We start from the raw sequence: 20,270 nt of genomic DNA, 5'->3' as shown, positions 1-20,270 counted from the left end.
CAAACAACAGCAAGGGGTGTCTGTGTTAATTTCAGTTCCTAACATTGCTTTGAGATAGACCAGACTGAGGCTGCTGGGGTTTCCCTTTTGCCTAACAACAGGAGTTCATGTTCGTGCACAGCTCTAAACGAAGAGACCTCAATTTTCTCTTTGAACTCCGACTGGAATCTTTTCAGCTACTAATGCAAAATAATCAGCTTGAAAAAAATCAGAGTTATTTCAACCTGCCTAAAAGAAGTGCAGCTGGGGCTGCAGATGTGTTGTGGACTCTGAAGGGCTGGGCAGAGCTTCTAATGGACAGAGTAGGACTGAGTGAGCCATCCTCATCCAGGGTCAGCTCTGTGTGCCTGTGTGGTTTCTGACTGTGCCTGCAAGCCGCTCAGCAGTGACAGCTTGTTAAATAAGCCTTTGTCTTGAAAATAAAGTCATGAAAATACAGAAATGCTGAGGGGTGTCCACGCAGGCTGATTGTATAACCCAGCTGCAAAGCTGCAAAAAGCATTTTAAGATGTGTTAGAAGTTATTGTGCAGTGTGTGTATGGGGCCAGTTGACCAGGTGGCATTTTAATCAAAAAGATAGTGATAAATATTTACAGTGATTGATGATTCTGATAATTTTCTGGCTTTTTCATAGTAAATGGTGAAAGTTTGAGCCATGCAGGTACATGTGCTGGTATTTGACACAATAGTCAGACTGGAGTGTGTGTAGTGATGTGTAGTGAACAAATAGTTTTTGACAGAAATTTAATCTTTTCATCTGTCTCAACACAGCAAAGGGAAAAGATGAAGGAGGATCCCATTTGGTGCCTACAAGTACATGCAAATATTTGACTTCAGAGGAAGCAAAAATACTTTACCCTGATTCACCCACTGTCTTTGGAAGAAAAAAATTGAGCTGTCAAGAAATTGCAAATCTTATTAAAAGACTGGAAAACCTTGCCTAGAGGTGGATTTGCACTGTTTGTGTGGGGAGTATAATGTACTCAGAGACTCAGTAGCAAGTGTTTACTTGCTTAAGGCATTTTTATATTAGGAATGGCCTTATTTTCTGTCTTTAAGTCTTAGAAGTTTGGTTTTTTAAATTTTTGAGTATTTGATGTCTTATTTCTACTTCAAATTAAATCTCCAGATGAGAGAATATTTTTGTGTATAAACAAACAAACACAGATAACAGAGTGAGTGTGATCAGGTTTCTGGGGAAAGAAAAAAAACTTCAAATTAAAGTTAATTTCATGTTAAAATGTATGGAAATGTATTGAAAACAAAAGTGTAGTTTGAAATAATAAAATGAATCTTTAATTATATATATATGCAAAATGTACAAAGGTACACTTGAGAAAAACAGGAGGCATACAAAGTTACTGATAGCTCTCTTAAAATATTCTTTTAAGTAAATTGTTGTCTTTTACTATTCACTTTTTCTATTTATATCCAAAAATTGATGGTCACTTTTCCTTGAAAAGCATATTTAGTCATTTTAGATAAGGGATACAGCATTATCCATGGCTGACTGAACACTCATACCAGGCAGGTATTTTTAGCTTCTTTAGGCTGATCGGATGCAGTGGAAGTTCCACTTGAGTTGCTTGTGTTGTATGGAAAACAGGCTGGAGTTGGTGAGGCAAGGTTAATGTGAGGAGCTGGACATCAGTCTTGGGACATAAAATGTCCATTCTTCTGAAATTACTATATGCACTAGAGTGTTCAGCTGCATAGTAATATGTACAGAGGAGAAAAAATGTATATATGATGAGCCTAATGTTTGAAACATGCCAGGAGGGTCTGTGCTGATAGATAATATGAGCCCCAGGAGAAGCCAGACCTGTTCATCATCTTGTGGCTTGGCAGCAGTGGGGTGACTTATCATAGCTAAAAAAATATTACTGTGCTGAACTACCTGAAATTTTTCAAGCCTTTGCTCAGGACTCGTATTTGTTCATGTTAATTCATCCGTGACACCTCCCAGCTCCAGTTCCCTTAACATCTGGAGCAATTATCCATAGACCAGGAGAGAGAACTGAGATACCAAAACCTCTTCTGAGCTTCATTTAAAAACAAAACAAACTTCTCTTCACCCTCTTTCATCCTTTGTAAATTTTAAGCATATGGAGTAGTTTGGGCTGAGTAGAAATACTTGCATGGTGATTTAACTTTGCTGTCTTGGGAATGCAAAGCACCTCTTGCCAGCTGGATGTGTGGGATTGAGGAGGTGCTGGAGCACACACTGGAAAATGGAAAGTCTCTCCCCTGTGGCAAAACAAAAGCTGGAGGGCTACTTTCTGATCTGTGGGTTCAGTAGCTCCCAAAACCAGCAGTAAATGCTTTTCCTGACCTGCAGAACTCTCCCAGTCTGGCCACAGCCCTTCCCCTTCTCCCCTCGTGTTTTACCTCTCACAGGGGGATCTGTGTGGAAATCTCCAGCAAGGATGGCACAGCTATCAATGACATTAATCAGCTGAAAGGAGAAATCCACGACAGTCTACAAGAACAGTGCTCATTGGAAATATCCAAAAAAGTTGGTCTGTCCCACAATATCAGAATAGCAACATTTTTTCTCTTACTTTATTTGACAGACTGCTTGCCAATAAAGCCAAGAGTGCCATCTTCCATACTCCCCTTTTTTTTTTAATACTAAGTAATTCAGGTGTTTTTTTTCCTAAAATGTACCATGTTTCTTCATAGCTGCTCAACATGATAATTCTGTCTCTATCTTCTCTGAGAGGAAAGAAAAAGAAAATGTGTTACAGCAGAAAAAAGTTGTTGGCTAAATTCTCAAAATTTAATACTGTTTTGCAGAATTGTACACTGGAGCTTATGGTCATGTATGTGGTAAAGTCTGGCCTAAATCTACAAAAAATAAATATATATATTTTACAAATCTCTATTCCTTACAAATCTGTGTATTTTTTTTTTTTTTGGATGGTGAGTACTGCTGCTCAAGGTTATACTGAAGGAAAACTAACTCTTTTTCCATCTGTCTTCACTGTGGTTAACTCTCATTTTTCTGACAGGATACAGCCCCTGGCTCACAGGGGTGAGCACCACAATGCCTGTGGGAAACCATCAGCACAACTCTGAGCATTTAACAAAAATGAAAACATAATGTTTTAAAAAACCCAGATGTTTTGTTTTCAGTGTAGTTAATAGAAGTAACATTGTGCCTCTGCCCATTCATACAACAACCAAACAAATCCATGGCAAGCTAGTGTTTAAATCTGAGAAGTTTTACATTGTCACCTGTCCTCCAGGGTACTGAAATCTGCTGTTTCAGTAGAGAAGCCAGATTGAGAAAGCTTGCTCTGGCCTTATTGCCAGCTGGTCCTTCCACCTGCACTATTTTGGGTCCACTTCAGTGCTCCAAGGAAAGTCATTTTGTGAGGCCATGTGCTAAACTGCTCTGAGAAGCCACCCAGGTTATAAATGACTTGGCAAAAATGGAAAATAAGAAAGTGAGGGTTTATTTAGTGAGCCAATTTCCTGATCCAGTTCTCATACATAGCCTTGCAGACTCTTTTGGCATGGCTGAGGTGCCCGGGCAGGAGCCAGCCCCAGGCTCCTGCACCTGGTGTCTGCTGAAGGAAACATTTTTCAGAGTGCTCTTCTCTAAGACTTCTTGTCCTGAAGGAAGTGGTGAGACATCCACTCTCTACTAGCTTCATTCTTCCTGTGTGTGGCCTTGGTCTGATCTTCATATAACGTGGCACCTCCTTCAGGGAGCTGTTTCCTCTTCTGTTTCTTCAAGTATCTCTTACCATGCAATTTAATTAACCTTTGGTAGGAGAGTGGGATCCATTCACAGTTTACCTAAGGAGTCCACATAAAGAATGTGCTGGATAAAACAAATCTCCCTCGTAGGATAACTCCACCTTAGCTGTACAAAATGTGCTTGCCCACACCTTGCTAATGGACTGGTGGTTAGGGACCTGGCCAAAATATCAACAGCAGGACTAAAAATAAAGTAAAAAATCAGAGGAAAAGAATGTGCTGTGGGATTCTCCTCCACCATTTCATTCACAGAACTAAAAGAGATAATTCCCACGCCTGTTGAACCTATTGCTGCTGTCTGTGTCTGCCTCTCCTTATCAGTGTTTGCAAACCTCCTCGTGTAGCACTGCAGGATTCCAGCTGGCAGGAGTTTGCAGTGACAGTATGGTGTTTTTGTCAAATTACATCCAAGTGTAGTAGGAAGCAGCAGGAAGATGATGAATCTGAAATCTGCAGTGAACCTACTTCTCCATCTGAAATCAGCAACTGAAGCCACTGTTGCTTGACAGTAAAGAATGTGTTTCTTGGGTGGAAGGCAGGCAGAGACCCCCAGCACCACCTCATTGTGCTATTTTTGTGTTTGTCCTTTAGTGGGAAGAATGAAGGTGAAAACAGCAGCAGAAACAAGTTTTTTTTCTTGTCTGTCATTGGCCTTAACCTTTTTAAATGGGTGTCTTGCAGATCCATCACTTAATACCACTCCAGATGGCAGCAGTGGCCTCCTGCCCATAGAAAGGTCAAGAGAGCAGCTCTGCCACAAATCTTTTGACCCTGCAGTCCTCTCAATCCCAAACTAGAGCTGTTGTGATGCAGGGAGTAGTGCTGAGGAGGGTGTGTGCCTCGCAGGCACAAGAGGCTGTTTGTTTGAGTAGCCTATGGAAATGGTCATGATGTAGAACAAGGAATTTCTTAGTGCTGAATAAAATGGCTGAGGGGAATTTTGATAAAGGGATTTATTTTGTGTCGTCTGAGTATCTTGCATTGAACAGTTAGTAGTGCATGCCAATCAGTCTGTCCAGGTGCAAAGAAGAATTAGTGACATTGTGGTATTTGCTCTGAAGTGTTCCTGTGGCTCCAAGACTTCTTTGGCAAAGCATCTTCAAGGCATTACTGGATAATCTTGAATTTGGCCTAATTACCATTCAGATTGCACTTGCATTGAAAGCCTTTTCAGAAAAAATCAAGAAATTATTTGAGAACAGATTCACTGCAGTTTCAGGCTGTTCTAGTCTTTTCTGTTCACTTGGTCATGATATTACAGCTACATCAGCCATCAGCAATTTCTCAGTGAGTACCAATTTTGCCAGAGCTCTGTGACAAAAACTGTAGTCTGCTCTGGCAGAAGAGAGAGGATTTGTTTTCTTCTCCAGTCTTTACAATGCCCTCTGTGGTGTCCAGTGCTGAAGTCAGCTTATAAATCCTGAAAATGGTTATGGATTTGATCACAGGTAAAAAAGGAGTGTCACTGCAGAAACAAGCCCTGTTCCAGTGCCCAGCCACCCTCTGAGGAAAGAACCTTTTCCTAATATCCAACCTAGACCTGCCCTGACACAACTTCAGGCCATTCCCTTGGTCCTGTCAGTGTCACCACAGGGCAGAGCAGTGCCTGCCCCTCCCCTGCCCCTCACTGAGGTGTCCCCTCAGTCTCCCCCAGGCTGGACAACCCCAGTCCCTTCACATGCTCCTCCCAAGGCTTCCCCTCCAGACCCATCACCATCTATAGCCCTCCTGTGGATGCTCTCTAATAGCTTAACATCCTTCTTCCATTATGGTGCATTTTTCTCAAGGTCATCTGGTTTATATTTTTGCTGTCTGTTTTGTAATTATCTATTTCTAACCTCAGAATTTGAAGTGGTCTGTTCATAAATCACCAATAATATGTCCAGCATCCCTGTCCCCAGTTTATTTGCTCTAGTATTTTTATCCTGGCACAATATCCCCAGTATCCTAATGATTTTTCTTTGCAGTGCCTTGTCAAATGCTACACAAAACCACAACTACATTATAAGTACAGAATTCTCTTTAGATACTTGGTGTGCCTTATTAAAAGCTCAGAGAAAAAAGAGATTGGGTTAGTCAATAGCAGTTTCAGTTCGGTTTATCAGCCCACGCCAGCAATTATTCCCGTTCACTAATTGTCAGGACATGCCTTTTCTTTTTCCCGAGTTCCTATTTCTCAAACTGAATTAATGTTTTTACTTTTCTGCAGCCAGTACAATGTATGTTTTTTTTTTTGTTCAGAAGCAAATGGAAGGAGATGTAATTAAGTAAAAGAGCTGGCACGTAGCGAGAGGTGCAAGCTGCAATTGGGAAATTTTTCTTTTTCTCCCACTCCAAATCAGTTTGATAACAGAAATTCCTTTATGCCATCTCCAGAGGAATACTGTGCAGCAATGATGTTCACTGGAACTGCAGTGAGTGGCTGTGTGAGATGAAGTTTCAAACTGTAGGACATTAATGCAAACATCTTGTATACAATGGATACATAGAGCCATTCATGGCCTGACACTGAGGCTTTCTTATTGCAAAATATTGCTGCCACTACTTGGCAAAAAACACCCCAAACCTCAATTACCTTGTTTGACAGGGTAATTTTAACAGTGGCAATAAAGTAAATTCTTTTAATGTCTTTCAATTAAGATCAGGTTTAATATATATATAAAAGTTAGAAGGAATAGAATGGATTTGGTTTATGTGATACAGCAATTTTTTTACACAAATACAGGAATTCCTGGCTAATTCAGTTTATGAACTGTACACATGCTCTGCTAAATGTCAGCATTTTAATGTCTTTCAATTAAGATCAGGTTTAATATATATATAAAAGTTAGAAGGAATAGAATGGATTTGGTTTATGTGATACAGCAATTTTTTTACACAAATACAGGAATTCCTGGCTAATTCAGTTTATGAACTGTACACATGCTCTGCTAAATGTCAGCAATATGGAGTCTTACCACAAGATTTTCTGACAATTCCTCATAAATTGTGTCTAGCTAAGTCTTGGTAACCCCCATGGTTTATGTACATCTTTGTGCTATAAAAATTTGTCCTTTGACTGATGCCACAGTTGGGGTAAACTCACAGGATGTTAATAAAACAGTTGGGGTGGGGGGAAATATTTGTGTTTTGTGTGTTTGTATATATTTGAGATGTAGGATTTGCTCTTAAATTTTCCCTTGTTTTTTTAAAATGCTGTTGTGTGCTTTAAATGATATAAATCAAGGTACTCCCCAGTTTGTGTTTGTATATATTTGAGATGTAGGATTTGCTCTTAAATTTTCCCTTATTTTTTAAAATGCTATTGTGTGCTTTAAATTATATAAATCAAGGTACTCCCCAGTGCTTGGAAAGTTTGACTGGATTTTGAAGCTGAGGACTTTTTTTTTTCTTTTTGTAGAGCTTCATGGCTTGCCATATGCTGCCATTAATTTTTGAAAATTAGAGGCAGCTTCACAGTGTGGTGATTAGAGGACTGGATCATCTCTCTCACAAGGACAGGCTGAGGGAGCTGGGAGGTTTTGGTTCATTTGATGATGTGTGTTATACTTCCTCTTGCTTTTTTTGCTATTTACTCCTACTTTAACTCATTTTACTTTTTACTGCTAGTGCTTTAATTCATCAGTCTGTTACCGTTTGTTACCTCAAAGGATGGGACATGCTTGGCTTGGATGTTTCATCATTTGAATATTAATTAGAAGAAGAGTCATCCTTTTTCCATAAAAGTTTTACTTGCAAGTGTCTTGCTACAAAGCAGAAGAGTTGAATTTAAGTGATGTAATATTTAAGTGTTATAATACAAGGCTCCATTTATTTTGGGGACAACTGGATGCATGAAAGTCAAATCCTCCTTTCAGCAGTGGAGTCTCAAAGGTTCTCTTCTCCTGATCAGCAGAACCTTGTTCCTTTTTACCTTTTAACTATTTTTCTGTGCCCTTTCCCTGTCAAACTGTGTTTCCCTTCGAGATAAGCTCATCTTTTAGAGTTGTGAGGTTTTTACCTGTGGCATATTTATAGCTCAGGTAACAAAAAACCCAAGATGCCTTGTGCTCACAATAGGAGAATTTGTATGAATGACTGGTTGAGCTTGATTTACAACTTCAGCTACTGACACTTTCCTGGATTTGTGGTTTACAGACTGTTTTGTTTGGGGACTCATCTGAGAAAATTGGTTTTGATGTGTTCTGGTATGGTAAAGCTAACCAAAGTTAGCTTTAGTAGTTTGGAAAACTAGTAGTTTTCCAAAATTAAGAATTTTGAAGGACCTGAAGATTTTGGATGGAGGTCTTGCCTTCATTCCATGAAATGTAGATAGCAAACTCACCATGCATCAGGAACATAAATACTATGGAAGAAACACGTATGCAGGTCTATACAGGGTGGTTTTAAACAAACTTTGGCTTTTTTTTTTTTCTTACACTGTTCTGTTTTTTTCCCTCTGCCTTTTCCTCATTCCAGATTTTTCCTCTAACTTGAGCTGCATTACTGCTTCATGGTTTTAATTTCAAACCTTAAAATGAAATACCACTGGAGGTGCAAAGCAAGTGCCCTAAGAGGGCAATATATACCAGTCATGTTGCAGAATAGAGAGGTGGTTTTAATTGAATTTCATTCTTGCAGAACTAGGTCATTGTTCTCTAAGGTTGTTTAAATTAAGTACAAACTAAAGCATTCTAGTTAAATTGGGCCACTGGTCATTTAACAGCAAAGGATGTATTATTTTTACTGTCAAAGCTGGCATAGTTAATAGTGTAAACACAGAGTACCTCTGGGCTTTATCCTTAGAACCAGAACTTTATGCTGGCGAGCTGGTGGTGGTATTTTGTGTGGTTTTACACATGGAGCTCTACGATGGATAAAACTGAGGTTTTTGTAGGTAATTGTGTCCCTGGAAGATGGAGTGACCTGGAAGGGACCTTGGGAGCCTCTGGCTCAAAGCTTGGGGCAGCCCTAAGTTCAGCCCAAGCTGCTCAGGGGTTTATCCTCCTTGGGTCTTGAAAACCTCCAATGACAGCAATCCCAGAGCATCTCAGCCCCCTCTAAGCCCCCTCTCTCTGAATATGTACAGATAATGCATTGGAAATGGGGAAGTATTTTTGTTCTTGTTTTTGTAACATTTTGTACCCTGAAAACCACTAAAACCTAGTTCAGTTCAGATGTTTCTGTAATTCAAGTGACAGTTTTTCTCACACACTTAGGAGATATAAGATATTTCTCTCTTAAAACAAAATAATATTTTTTTTCCTCCCCAAACTGCATACAAACAATGAAAAAAGGAGAATTTCTTGAGTACTGCAAAATGTGTGACATTGGAAATACACCTTTTTCCCCTGCAGGAGCATGGTAAAGCTGCAATGCAAATTTAAACAGAAGCAGTTCAGTAACAGCTTTTCACATTTCAGAGTAAATAAAATTATTAAATGAGAAATTATATTAATATTTACTCTGAGGCAGAGCTAATCTTTAAAGTTAACAGTTTTCTGACTCAAGTGGTATTAATAATCAGATCCCAAATAGGATTAGGAGGTAGAAATGAGTACTTTTATTTGTCTCCAGGCCATTGGTACATAATGTAGATTACACAAATATAAACATAAAGGTTGGCAATCATTAAAACTGAATTTCAGATGTTGCATTTGCTTCAAAATCTTCCTGCTTGTTTCTCTGTTGCTACACTCACGATTTTCCATACTGTGAAATGGTTTTCTTCTTGGTTTTCGTCCCTTTTGCATAACACCTGAGGCTCTCCTCTGGAATGCATGTTTGCAATATTTGATGTCTAACAATTTTAGGCAGTGGTTTGTCGTGGTAAGGAAGTAACACATTTTAGTGTTTATGTGGTTGAAATGTTTTCTGGAAGGAATGGAAAGAGAGACTGTAAATTTAAAAAAAAAAAGCTGTTATTAGCACAGTGGCAAAGTCCAAAGGGTTGCATGATTAGTGTGATTGATTAGTGTGCATGATTCATGATTAGAGTGAACAATAACTGAGATCCAGCTGTTTATGTAATTTACCCAGTTCAAGACATTTTCTGTCTGTCTGGGCCTTTAGGCTGCTTCACTAGTGAAACAACTGCAATCTCTTCTAAAATTTTAAACCCGAAGGAGACCCATTTCTTGGCTTTTTATTTAAGGCATAATGGCTGGATATAAGTTTAAATTACTTCAGTGCCTTTAGGAAAACTAGGCTGTCTATCCTCTTTTCCAAAAGAGCCAACACCTTTAGAGGTTGTCCATTTATTTTGAAGTCTCTTCCTGTCTTGTGTGTTGATTTTTCCCTTGAGTATTTGCTATTTTTAGAGGTGCATTTGGGTAATTCTCTAGACCACATCCCTGCCCTGGTCTCACATTCTCTTTGCAAGGCAGGGAAAGCACTTGGGGGAAGAACTGGATGAGATTTGTTCCTTCCCTTCAGTTACCTGTGATGAAGAACTGAATTTGATGTCATGAATAATGTGCTTCGTGCTGATTGTTTCTTCTCATGTGTTCTGCTCTGGTGTGTGTACTTGGATTTAGTCTTGCAAATATTTTTCTGAAATGTGTCACTCAGATCTGCCAGCCGAGCCTTCCAAGCACAGAACTCCTCCAGTTTTAATGTTTTGTGATTTAATTTTAGAAGTATAACAGTTCTGCCTCTTTTATTTGAAGGTACTTGAAAAATACATTGAATTTGCCCATTTTCCTTCAAGATTTCAATTGCAAATATCACTGTATGATGTGATCCAAGCAACTACGGTTTGGGTCTTAGGAAGAACAACATTTGACACGTGCTTAGACTGCAGGCTGAGAGATTTAGGATGGACTCAGCCACCTTTTTCCTTGGAAGAGCACTTATCATCCTCACCCATGCTGCTTTGGGTATTAGATTTGCCCAAGGTTTCCTGTTGTGTGGGCAAATAATACCTACACAGGATGAACAGCAGAGCATGGAAATTTGGAATTGTTCTTTCCTTTAGAGCCTGTGGGAGAGCAGATCATCCAGGTCAGGGCATGTGTGTCCCTTGGACACCTGCAGAGTGTCTGATGTCACCTCATTTCTCAAACCAGAGGCAGCAATATCACCATGTCACCCTTGCTGTAAGGAGCAGGGTGGGGCGAACAGGTATGGGCTAAAGCTGGTGTAGAAAATCAAAAATTAAACCTTAAAAGTGCATTTCTTTCTATGCTTAATCCTGATGCTGATCAAATACGACTTGTTCTGCCACAGGTAAAATCCAAGTGGGGCGAGTCCTTCAGTTTATGTACACACAGGCACAAGGAACACATGTGTGTGTACACAAGCAAGAAATGTTATATATTGATTTTAACTCTCTTTTGAAATTTTTACTTTCTGGTAGTTTTCTGAAGAAAAGGTTGATTCTTACTGGTTTATTACAGTAGGAAAATTGTTATCTCCTACTAAATACATATTTTGGTCATAGTTGCTGCTTTTCTGTGGAAATATGAGAGATTGACACTTTTTTTTAGTGTGATTTGTCTCATACAATTCCTTTGCTCTGATCTCAGTTTTCAAGGTCTGTACATACAAAAATAATGTATTTCTAATTAGTTAGCTTGCACTTAATATTTATTAAACCTCTGGTTTGAGCAGAAATTTTAATTAACTTAAAAAACCCTCAAAACCAGTGCTTTTAGTTAGGTTTGCCCAAGGAATTAAAAGTGTGAGTATGTATTAAAAAGGATTAACAAGACATCTTTGGAACAAAATTCCCTTTGTAAGCAAGGAAAGTGCCCATCATTCAGTGCATCAGAAACTGTCTCTGATGTCCTTTAGGTGTGAAGGATGACAGTCAGTAACACTGATTTTTAATTGTTGGTTGGAGGCAGAAAACAACATTTCCTTATCCACTGGAAACTATCAAGTTGTTAAAATGAATTATGCAAACCAAAATAAAGACACAGTTTTTTCTCTAGTCCTAGAAGAGGTGATTGCTGTGAAAAGCTGCTTTTATCACCTCAGTCTTGTTTTTAGGTTGTCTTCTGGTGACTAAATTCTAAACACAGTTTTTTCTCTAGTCCTAGAAGAGGTGATTGCTGTGAAAAGCTGCTTTTATCAGTCTTGTTTTTAGGTTGTCTTTTGGTGACTAAATTCTATAGGACTTTTAAATGCAGTTTGCCTTGAAAACAAACACAATTTGGCTTATCATGGCTTCAACATTCTTTTTGATTATTCTACTGCTAATCCTAAGCCTAGGGCTTAGTTAGCACCTTTATAAAAGGAAATGCTTTGGAGTAACTGTGAGTTATTTTAAGGGTTGAATCAGGTTTCAAAATTAGGTGTGTTAGATTTCAGTCATACGTGTTTATTCAAAACAAAACTTTGGAGGAAACTGTGACAGAGTAGACTAATACCAGTAAGTGATTTTTATTGAGACCTTGAAAGGTTTTTTTTAGCCTGGTTTGGACTGATGAGAAAAGTGAGAATATCAAGGTCCCTTGCAGAATTTGAGCTGTCTGTGGTTTTTCATCCACTCTCCAAAGCATTTTATTTACTGTTTTAGCAAGTGTACAGCCAAGCTACCCTCCAAGAGAGGTGGTCTCCCTTCTACTTTTCCATCTTTTGGTTGAAGCAGATTAACTGGCCAAAACAAACCAAAAATCCCTAATCCTGTGGAAAACCTGGCTGAGAAATCAGATGATAACTGGTGGGGAAAACACAAAAGAAGGTCTGCTCGTTCTGGTGTCCATCATCTGGCACAGTGCTGACCAGTGTTGTAGGGCTGCCCTGCCTGCAGCAGCTGTGCCTGCTCTCCGTCCCTAAACCTGATTAGTCAGTAAATCACTGTAAGTGTGGTCTGTAGTCTCAGGGGTTAAGTAGTTGGAGAGACGTGATCTGAATACTGCAGAGAAATGAATTAATTCACAGTTATTGCCAAGGTACTTTAAGGAAGTAACAACTTAGGTCTGTTCATTACAGGGAGGGGAATTGATTATGGGGTGGCTGTCTGGTTAGAGGCCATATTCCCTTTTATTTGCTTGAAAAGCATGTCCAGACATCAAGGTTAAGGTCATAACAGTGTTGTCATGTTCCCAGCTGTTTGATTTCTGGGACTTTAAAACAAAATCCACCAAGGTGAAACAAGAACCTGGGAGGTGCATAGGTGCTGAGCTTAATTTGAACCTGGTCAGGTTGAGGTAATGCACCGTTCTGTGTACCACTAATCCAAAATTACTTTGCTTTCCGGTGAGGAAGGAATAGAAACCTTTATTAACTATTGAAATAAGAGATTGATTCTACGAAGACCTGTGTGGATGTGAGCTGTGAAACAACAGAAGAGAAGCACCTGCAGGCAGAAGGAACAGGTGGCTTCATCCTGTAGCCAAGTATTGGAATGAGGGGCTCATCACAGGGAAGGTACAGGCACAGGGAAAGCCTGATGTCTGGCACCAGACACCCAAAAGGGTTTTAATCTGTGAGAAGGAGTTGCCTTCACGACAAAAAAGGGAGAGGCGTGAGTCTGCCTGGAAAACGTGACTGGAAAAGCTTTATTTGCTCACTCCCCCCTCCCAGCAAATTGCCTGAAAGGGGATCATGCACAGTGGTGCATCATTCCTGTTATCTCCCAGTGTGACTCACTGAGCCATACATAGCAGCACTTCTTTTGAGGAGATTTCTTACTCAGAGCAAGCTGGATGTGGAAACAAAGACTCGGCTGTCAGACTGTTAATGTCACTTTTGCATTAGAATTCCTTGCGTGACACATAAAAATGTCTAAAAATGGCTTGACTAGTGCCTGTCTGTGTTAAACAGGTATTGTCAGGTTAAAAATCCTCATTAGTTTTCTACTGATTGGATGCTCTTATTTTCATATTATTTATATATTTTTGGGCAACAAGAATATTTGTTGATTGCACCAGGAAATTATTGGGTATTTCAGTAGTTGGATTGCTGGTAATGCAATGTAGCAGGTGGTTTTCAGAGAATGCTTTAGGCTTTTTTATTCTGTGTTTGTTCCTCCCCTTTATTGCCGAATCATACCCCAAATTAATTCTCTGTGACTTCTTTCTATTCTCTTTTAGTTGTAAAGGAACTGGTTGTGACATCCAAGTATGGCTTGCAATATTGATCCCTTTTAAGATCTCTCTGTCCTCCTTTTAGAAAAATTGGTTTTCTGGAATGCCAACAGCATCATCCCTCCATATTGTGCATTAATTTAGTACCTTGTACTTCTTTTCTTGCCAAGAAAGGCCGGCCAAGGCTTTCTTCAAGGTTTCAGTGCTTGCTGCTGGAGCAGCCTCTCTGGCCTTATCCCCAGATGAACTCCAGCCTGAGCATCCTGAGCTGTGTTTTTCTGGTGCTGTTGCCAGTGGCACTTTTGTTCCCTGTCTGTTGCTGTAGTCGAGCACTGTGCTGTTTGTTTATGTTGCATATTTGTTGACTCAGCTCCCAAGATTTTTAAGTATGCGCTGGAAATCCAGGAGTTCCTCCCCTTGCTTTGTGATGTGGGTAATGTATAAACAAAGTTGTGCTAGTAAAATAAATATTCCTGTGTTCTGTTACAGGTTTTGGGATTTGAAGTTGACACGGTGAACTCTGTCCAGTTTTCAAACCACACAGGTAAAATTTCACAGATCTGCTCCACAGTCACTGAACTCAGCATGGGGCTCACCTCATCCCATGGTGGTGGAGAGGACATTGGTCTTGTGGAAAGACTTAAGACTCTGGGAGCCACAAACCAGTTAAAGAGGACATTGGTCTTATTGGTCTGACATTTTCACAATATAGGATGGGAATGTAATTTTCATGTTTTGATTCAAATCTCTCAGAAACCTGAATATGGGAGTAGGGCATTGATAAGATGGATGTGGTAATGTCCATTTCTGCCCTTCAGAGTGTGAGTTTCTTTTGTTAGGCAGTAATCTAATTAAGTCAGATAGCGAAATAATACAAATATAGCCATTTACACAGCCAGGCATGTGAAGAAGGGAGTCTTCAAAATGGTTTTCTGTGAATGATGGCTCTATGAGAGTCACAGTCACATAGTCACCAACCCAAACATCAGAAAAATACTGAAGTAGATGCAATGTTTCCTCACTGTGTGCCCATCCAGGTACTATCAAGTGTCCCAAAATCTCATTTTGGTGGGAAGAAAGGCCTTAATACCTTTTAATACCTCGTATTTTTATTTAAGCTCTAAGCTTGAATGCAGTGCACTCACCTAATATGTTCAGACCTCCTAATACTCACAGTGCTAGAGAACTTGATTTTTTAAAATAAAGCTGAAATTTATGTTTATTTTAGTAATACCTTTCACCCATAAAGGAGTTCCAAGTGACTTGCTATTTTTGGATCACTGGAGACTCATGTGCTGTCCTGGTGGTGGCAGGTTGTTTGAGAGGAGCTACTCTAGATAGAGAAAAATCTATAGGTGTCGTCAGAAAATAATCTGGGAGCAAATTCTGGCTTCAACATCCTGGAAACGAGCAAAAAGTTGCTTCTGACAAAGAAAATGAAGGCAAAAGTTGAGGTACTTTTCCAATATCTCTACAGGTGCAGCTCTATTAATAAACTGCTAATTTGGAAACAGAGATCAGACTCTGTTCACACAGCTTTCAAAAGATCGTGAGATGACTGTCAAGGAGGGAATTTAGTGTCACCTTGGGAAGAAAAAATTAATGTTTCAAAGGTGGCTTGAAAGCTATCTCTGCTTGTTGAGGAAGGGCACAAAAAAGGTAATAATTAAACAAGGGAATGAGGCCTTTCCTGGCTTAGGCAAAAATCTGCTTATTTTGCTTGCACCCTTTGGCACAGTACAAAGGTTCTCTTGTGTTTTTCAAAGATACTTAGGTGTGACTTCTGTTTATTTAAAGAATTTATTTCGTTTTGGAGTTTGGGATTTTCGGTTGTTTGCTTTCAATAGCTGGGTAAAACTGTTGTAATCTTCCAGAAACTAAGCAATTTTTTCATGTCAAATTATTTGACACTTGAAATGCATGAGAACGTGTTGTTTGATGTTTTCTGGTTCAAGATTAAATCAGCTTTATAGGGCACTGCAAGAGCTTAATAGAGGTTTTATTGTCCATAAACTAAATGTGTCTGAAGGTGGGAAAATTACATTACCAGTAGGGTGACCAGGTTCTTAAAACAAAAAAGATGATTTTAAATTTGTTTTTAATGATATCACAGATGAGGAAAGGTTACCAGTGTTTCATTCAAGGTTTGGCAGACAGTGGAAGGAACACTAAATTTGTGGTTCCTCCACCCACATGAAGACCGAAATGACCATCCCAAGCCCAAAAATATCTCAAATATCACAAGTCTTTAAAATACTGGAACTACTCCTGATGTTTAGGAGGTACTTATGTTTTTGTTTTTGTTATGGTTTTTGGGGTTGGTTTTTTGTTGTTGTTGTTGTTTTTCTTTTTTGTTGTTTTTGTTTTGGTTTTGGGTTGTTTTTTTTTTTTGTTTGGTTTTTGGGTTGTTTGTTTGTTTGTGTGTTTTGGTTTTGGGTTTTTTTGGGTCTTGTGTGTTTTTTGTTTGTTTGTTTGTTTTTTAACTGAATCTGTTACAAAATCCCAAAGTTTGCCACACAACCTCATGGTTTTGGGAAGCAGAGCTTGTGTCTGGCACTGTCCTGCAATACACAGGCATGGTGTGTTGGGTGAATGAATGGGTGAAGGTAACTTGGTTTTCCTATAAAAATAAAATTTTACAAGAACCATTTCTGTCTTCATCATTAAAGCTGGGGACAAACTCCTCCTTCAAAATCTAGCTGTGAACTTTAGTTTCTGGAAGAATGCCAGAGGAGCACAGGTGAAAGAATGTGGGCTTTGGACACGGTATGCTTTCTTTCCTTCTTCCCCTGTTTTAAATTTGGAACTAGCAGCAAATAAAATGCAGAGAGAAATTATGACTAACAGACTTTGGTGAATCATTATTGCTCTTTTTTTTGCCCTGTCTACAAATTAGTAAGATACCACAGGCCTCTTTCTGCTGACTCCTGCTCAGAAAATGCAGCTTTATTTAGTCTCTGATAATCCCAAAATTTGGAAAATGTGCTTTGAATCAGTGCCCCTGGGAGAAGAGTTTGTCATGTTGCTTCGTGAGGAACTTCAGTGATTAGAGTGACTCACACTTGAGTGGCATCATGCTTCACATACAAATTAAAGAAGCTGTCATGCAGCCTATTAAGACTGTGCTCTTTATCTTACATTAATATACTCTTTGCAGAAGCATCACCTCATATGATGTGCAAAAATAAAAATCTAGATTTATTTTTAATTGTAGAATTGATTTTTTTGGAGGTGCCTTTTTAATTCTTCCAGCTTTGTTTCTCATTGGTAGGTTAATTTTAAGCAATAATGTGCTTACTCTGCCATCTAAATCCTGCCTTTGAAACAGCTCTGGAACAAACAGCCTGGGTTTTTTTCTGTTACTTTTCCTTTTATTCTTGAGCACGTTTGACTTCCACTTGGTGGGTGTGTAGTAGGTGGCTGGGCTGGCTGGTAGGTCTAACACATGAGAAATTACAATTAAATCTCGATGTGATTGTGCACAGTCTGCCCACCCAGGTGATTCATTCACCCCTCTGTGTGTGCAGGGCAGGAAGAAAAGATCTCCACTTGTGCCTGACACTGGTAGCATTTTACTCCCACTCTGTGACCAGCTATAAAAAAATCCACTGGGGAATTTGGTACTTAATTTCTGGTTTTGTTGGAGGCCTCCTGGTGGCTGCAGATGAGCCATGTGTTCAGACCAGGTTCTGCTGGAGCGTGCAATGGGAATTTTGTGACACAGCTGGGCCCAGACTGCCTGTCCATCATGAGCCTTAAACACTAGAACTTTCTTCCTTTTTCCCATGTGAACTTCTTTGTTACTGGAGTCACTTGGAATAGTTTTGCAGGGAGCACCACAGGAAGAACAGAATGTTCTGGGTTGGAAAACAAAGCAATTGTGCATGCTTTGCTATACTAAAATGGTAGCTTGTTTTTCTTTTGCTGTGTTGGTCAGTTGGGTTGTTTTTTTCCTTCTGATATGCCTGGTACTTTCATTCTCTTTCATCCCTGTTTTTGAAAGTAATTAAGAAGATTATTCCAATACATTCCAAAGGAGGGGAAAAAAAGGAGAGGAAGGAAAGTACATAAATTCATCTTGGAGGAAGTATTAGCTGCCTCTCTTGGCTGTGGTTTTGGTTACTTTATTTACTTTTCATACCAATGAACCAGGACATTTCCTTGGAGACTGATGAATGTGTTCATCATTTTAGTGACATGAGGTGTTGTATCTTGCTTGTTTGTCATTGCCTTATCTGCTAAAAGCAAATAGGTAGCCTGTATTTGCAATAAAAGCTAATAACCCAGGCAGAAGGGGTGTAAGGTTATTTAAGTGTTTATGCTCATCTGTGTGTTTAAAATTATTACAGACGTGGGAGAATAATGCAGTCTGAGCCAAGAGGGGTTTTGAAGAGCTGTGTCATGATTGGCAGTGCTCTCTCTGCTCTCTCAGAGCAGCACTGAGGGGAATTATTTGGTGGTTTTGTACCCAAAACAAGGAAGACACAGTTTTCTTCCTTTCTGCCTTTCCCCTTTCAAGACAGTCCCTCTTCCTGGGACCTCATCCTCCAGTTCATGAAACCCTTTCTGAACATGAGTAACTGGCTTTTTCTTCTCTATTCCTGCTTTTTGGTGTTACATTCTGCCAGGAAAGTAGGATAAATGCAGGGTCATGGGATTTGCCCCTTCTGTTTGTCGTGTTACATGAAATTACCCTGGGGAAAGGGCATAGTGGGTTCTCATCTTGCTGCCAGCTTTGATTTGGTTTGGTTGTTATGTGAACATAATTCAGTTCCTAGTGACATCACAGTTCTCTGCAGCTCCACTTTAGGGAATGCCTTAAAAAAAGCATTCCCCTTTTTTATTTAATGTCTCAGTAGCTGGGGCTTCCCTGAGAGCTTCCCTAGGGCTTTGTTTTTAACTCTGGCTGTCGTGTAGTTAGACTTTAGGTTGTATTACGCGTTACCAGCTAATTAAAAGGATCCTCAAGTTACCTGTGGAAGTCATTGCTGCAGAGCTCAAACAATGTCCCTACCCCGTGTGGGTGACACCAACTCCAGAGATAAGCTGGGCTGCTGCCTAAAGTTGAGTTTTTATATTTATTTCTCTCCCTCAGTGGAGGATCAGTGTTACATGAGCCCTGTGCACTGACCATTCAAGACAGCTTGAATCAGGAAGGTGAACTTTTGGTTAAGTAGTGAATTTGCAGAGTCTTTGTAGGAATGGCTCCTGAAAGTATCGAGGTTGCCTGGGCCATCTATAATAGTTATTTTTATGGCCATGTCTAAGATAAATGTCAGCATTTTTTGCCTTGATTCAGGGTGAAAAGGGCACCCAGTTCCCTTGATGGTCACAATGGAAGGACTCTCTTGTGTCCCTTTATTGGCTTTTCAGTGCTACAGAGGCTGGGGGAGAGGAGAGGACGGATTATTTCTGTGTGATGCTGCAGATGTGACAGAACAAATATCTGCATTTGCCTTAAAAAAACCAAACCCTGGATTTACATACACTCAGGGGTTCTTCAGAAGAGAAATCCCTTACTTTGTCCCTTTCTTCACAGGGGCTTTGTGAGCAGCATTTTCCTGGGAGGGAGAGGTGGTGGCTGATGTGTTGGCAGCGAGTTGTGTTTTAGAGGCTTGGCCTTTGTGAGCTGAGGAGAGCAAAATGATCCATCTGCTCACCATACCGTGGGTCTGTTTGCATTCACAAGGAGGAGAACTGAAAAATGTGCTTATCCCAGGCTCTAGACACCTTTTGGCAGTCACTCTAATAAGTCAGTTTAGAGTGATAATCCAAGCCAACAGTTTTCATTACAGAATTTTCTAACTGCAAGAGCAGAAGTTAAAACAAACAAAATACCATTGTCTTTACACAGGGGAGGTATGGGAGAAGATACCTCACTTAACTTTCCATTTTTCCTAATTCCAGTTAATAAAAATATAATCTTTTTAACAAACTGTGAATTTATGGAGATTGAAAGAGTTAAATTGTGGATTCCTCATCCAGTATCCTGGAGGGAGCCCCATCCTTACACACAAAGGAGTGATTGGTGCATCCACATGGGCAGGCTTTGATGACAAGGTGCAAGGCGCATTTACATTTTTCAACAAATGTTTAGATTCTATTAAGGGAGACAATTTTATTTTCCTTGGAATTGGCTGCCATGGACCTTGGTCCACTGTTTGCTGAAATCAGTTGAGTTTATCCCAAGTAAGTTCTACCTTCCATCTGCTTCTCTCAGCAGAGCATATTTGCTTGCAATTCTTAGAGATCATTCAAGGATATATGGAGTATATGGATATTATTTATCTGTTTGTAGTGTCTTTCTGCTACTCATCTCCTCCTCCAGGATCCTCAGCACTGAAGCTGTGCTATTTTTGGAAGAAACTCTGTCAGGTGACCCTGTACTTTTGAAGACCATCCATGGCAGTGTTCTGCTGTGGTCACTCTGTTTGTGACATGCAGGTCCCGCTGGATGCTTTATCTGATGGGTGCAGGCCTCTGTCCAGACAG

General features: G+C 39.7%; 1 protein-coding gene across 1 annotated transcript in view; it reads left to right on the top strand.

The window, feature by feature from the left end:
• Nucleotides 1-20,270, top strand: part of PDXK (pyridoxal kinase) — a 46,519-nt gene that overhangs the window by 4,931 nt on the left and 21,318 nt on the right. The window contains exon 2 of the mRNA XM_041399719.1: nt 14,268-14,322. Coding sequence (XP_041255653.1) covers nt 14,268-14,322 — 55 coding nt within the window. The remainder of the gene's footprint in view (nt 1-14,267; nt 14,323-20,270) is intronic.

This window comes from Onychostruthus taczanowskii, unplaced genomic scaffold (assembly GCF_017590055.1).
Source record: "Onychostruthus taczanowskii isolate IOZ18803 unplaced genomic scaffold, ASM1759005v1 scaffold17, whole genome shotgun sequence".
NCBI lineage: Eukaryota > Metazoa > Chordata > Aves > Passeriformes > Passeridae > Onychostruthus > Onychostruthus taczanowskii.
Note: the sequence above shows the minus strand (reverse complement) of the source record. Positions and strands in the feature narration are given on the sequence as shown.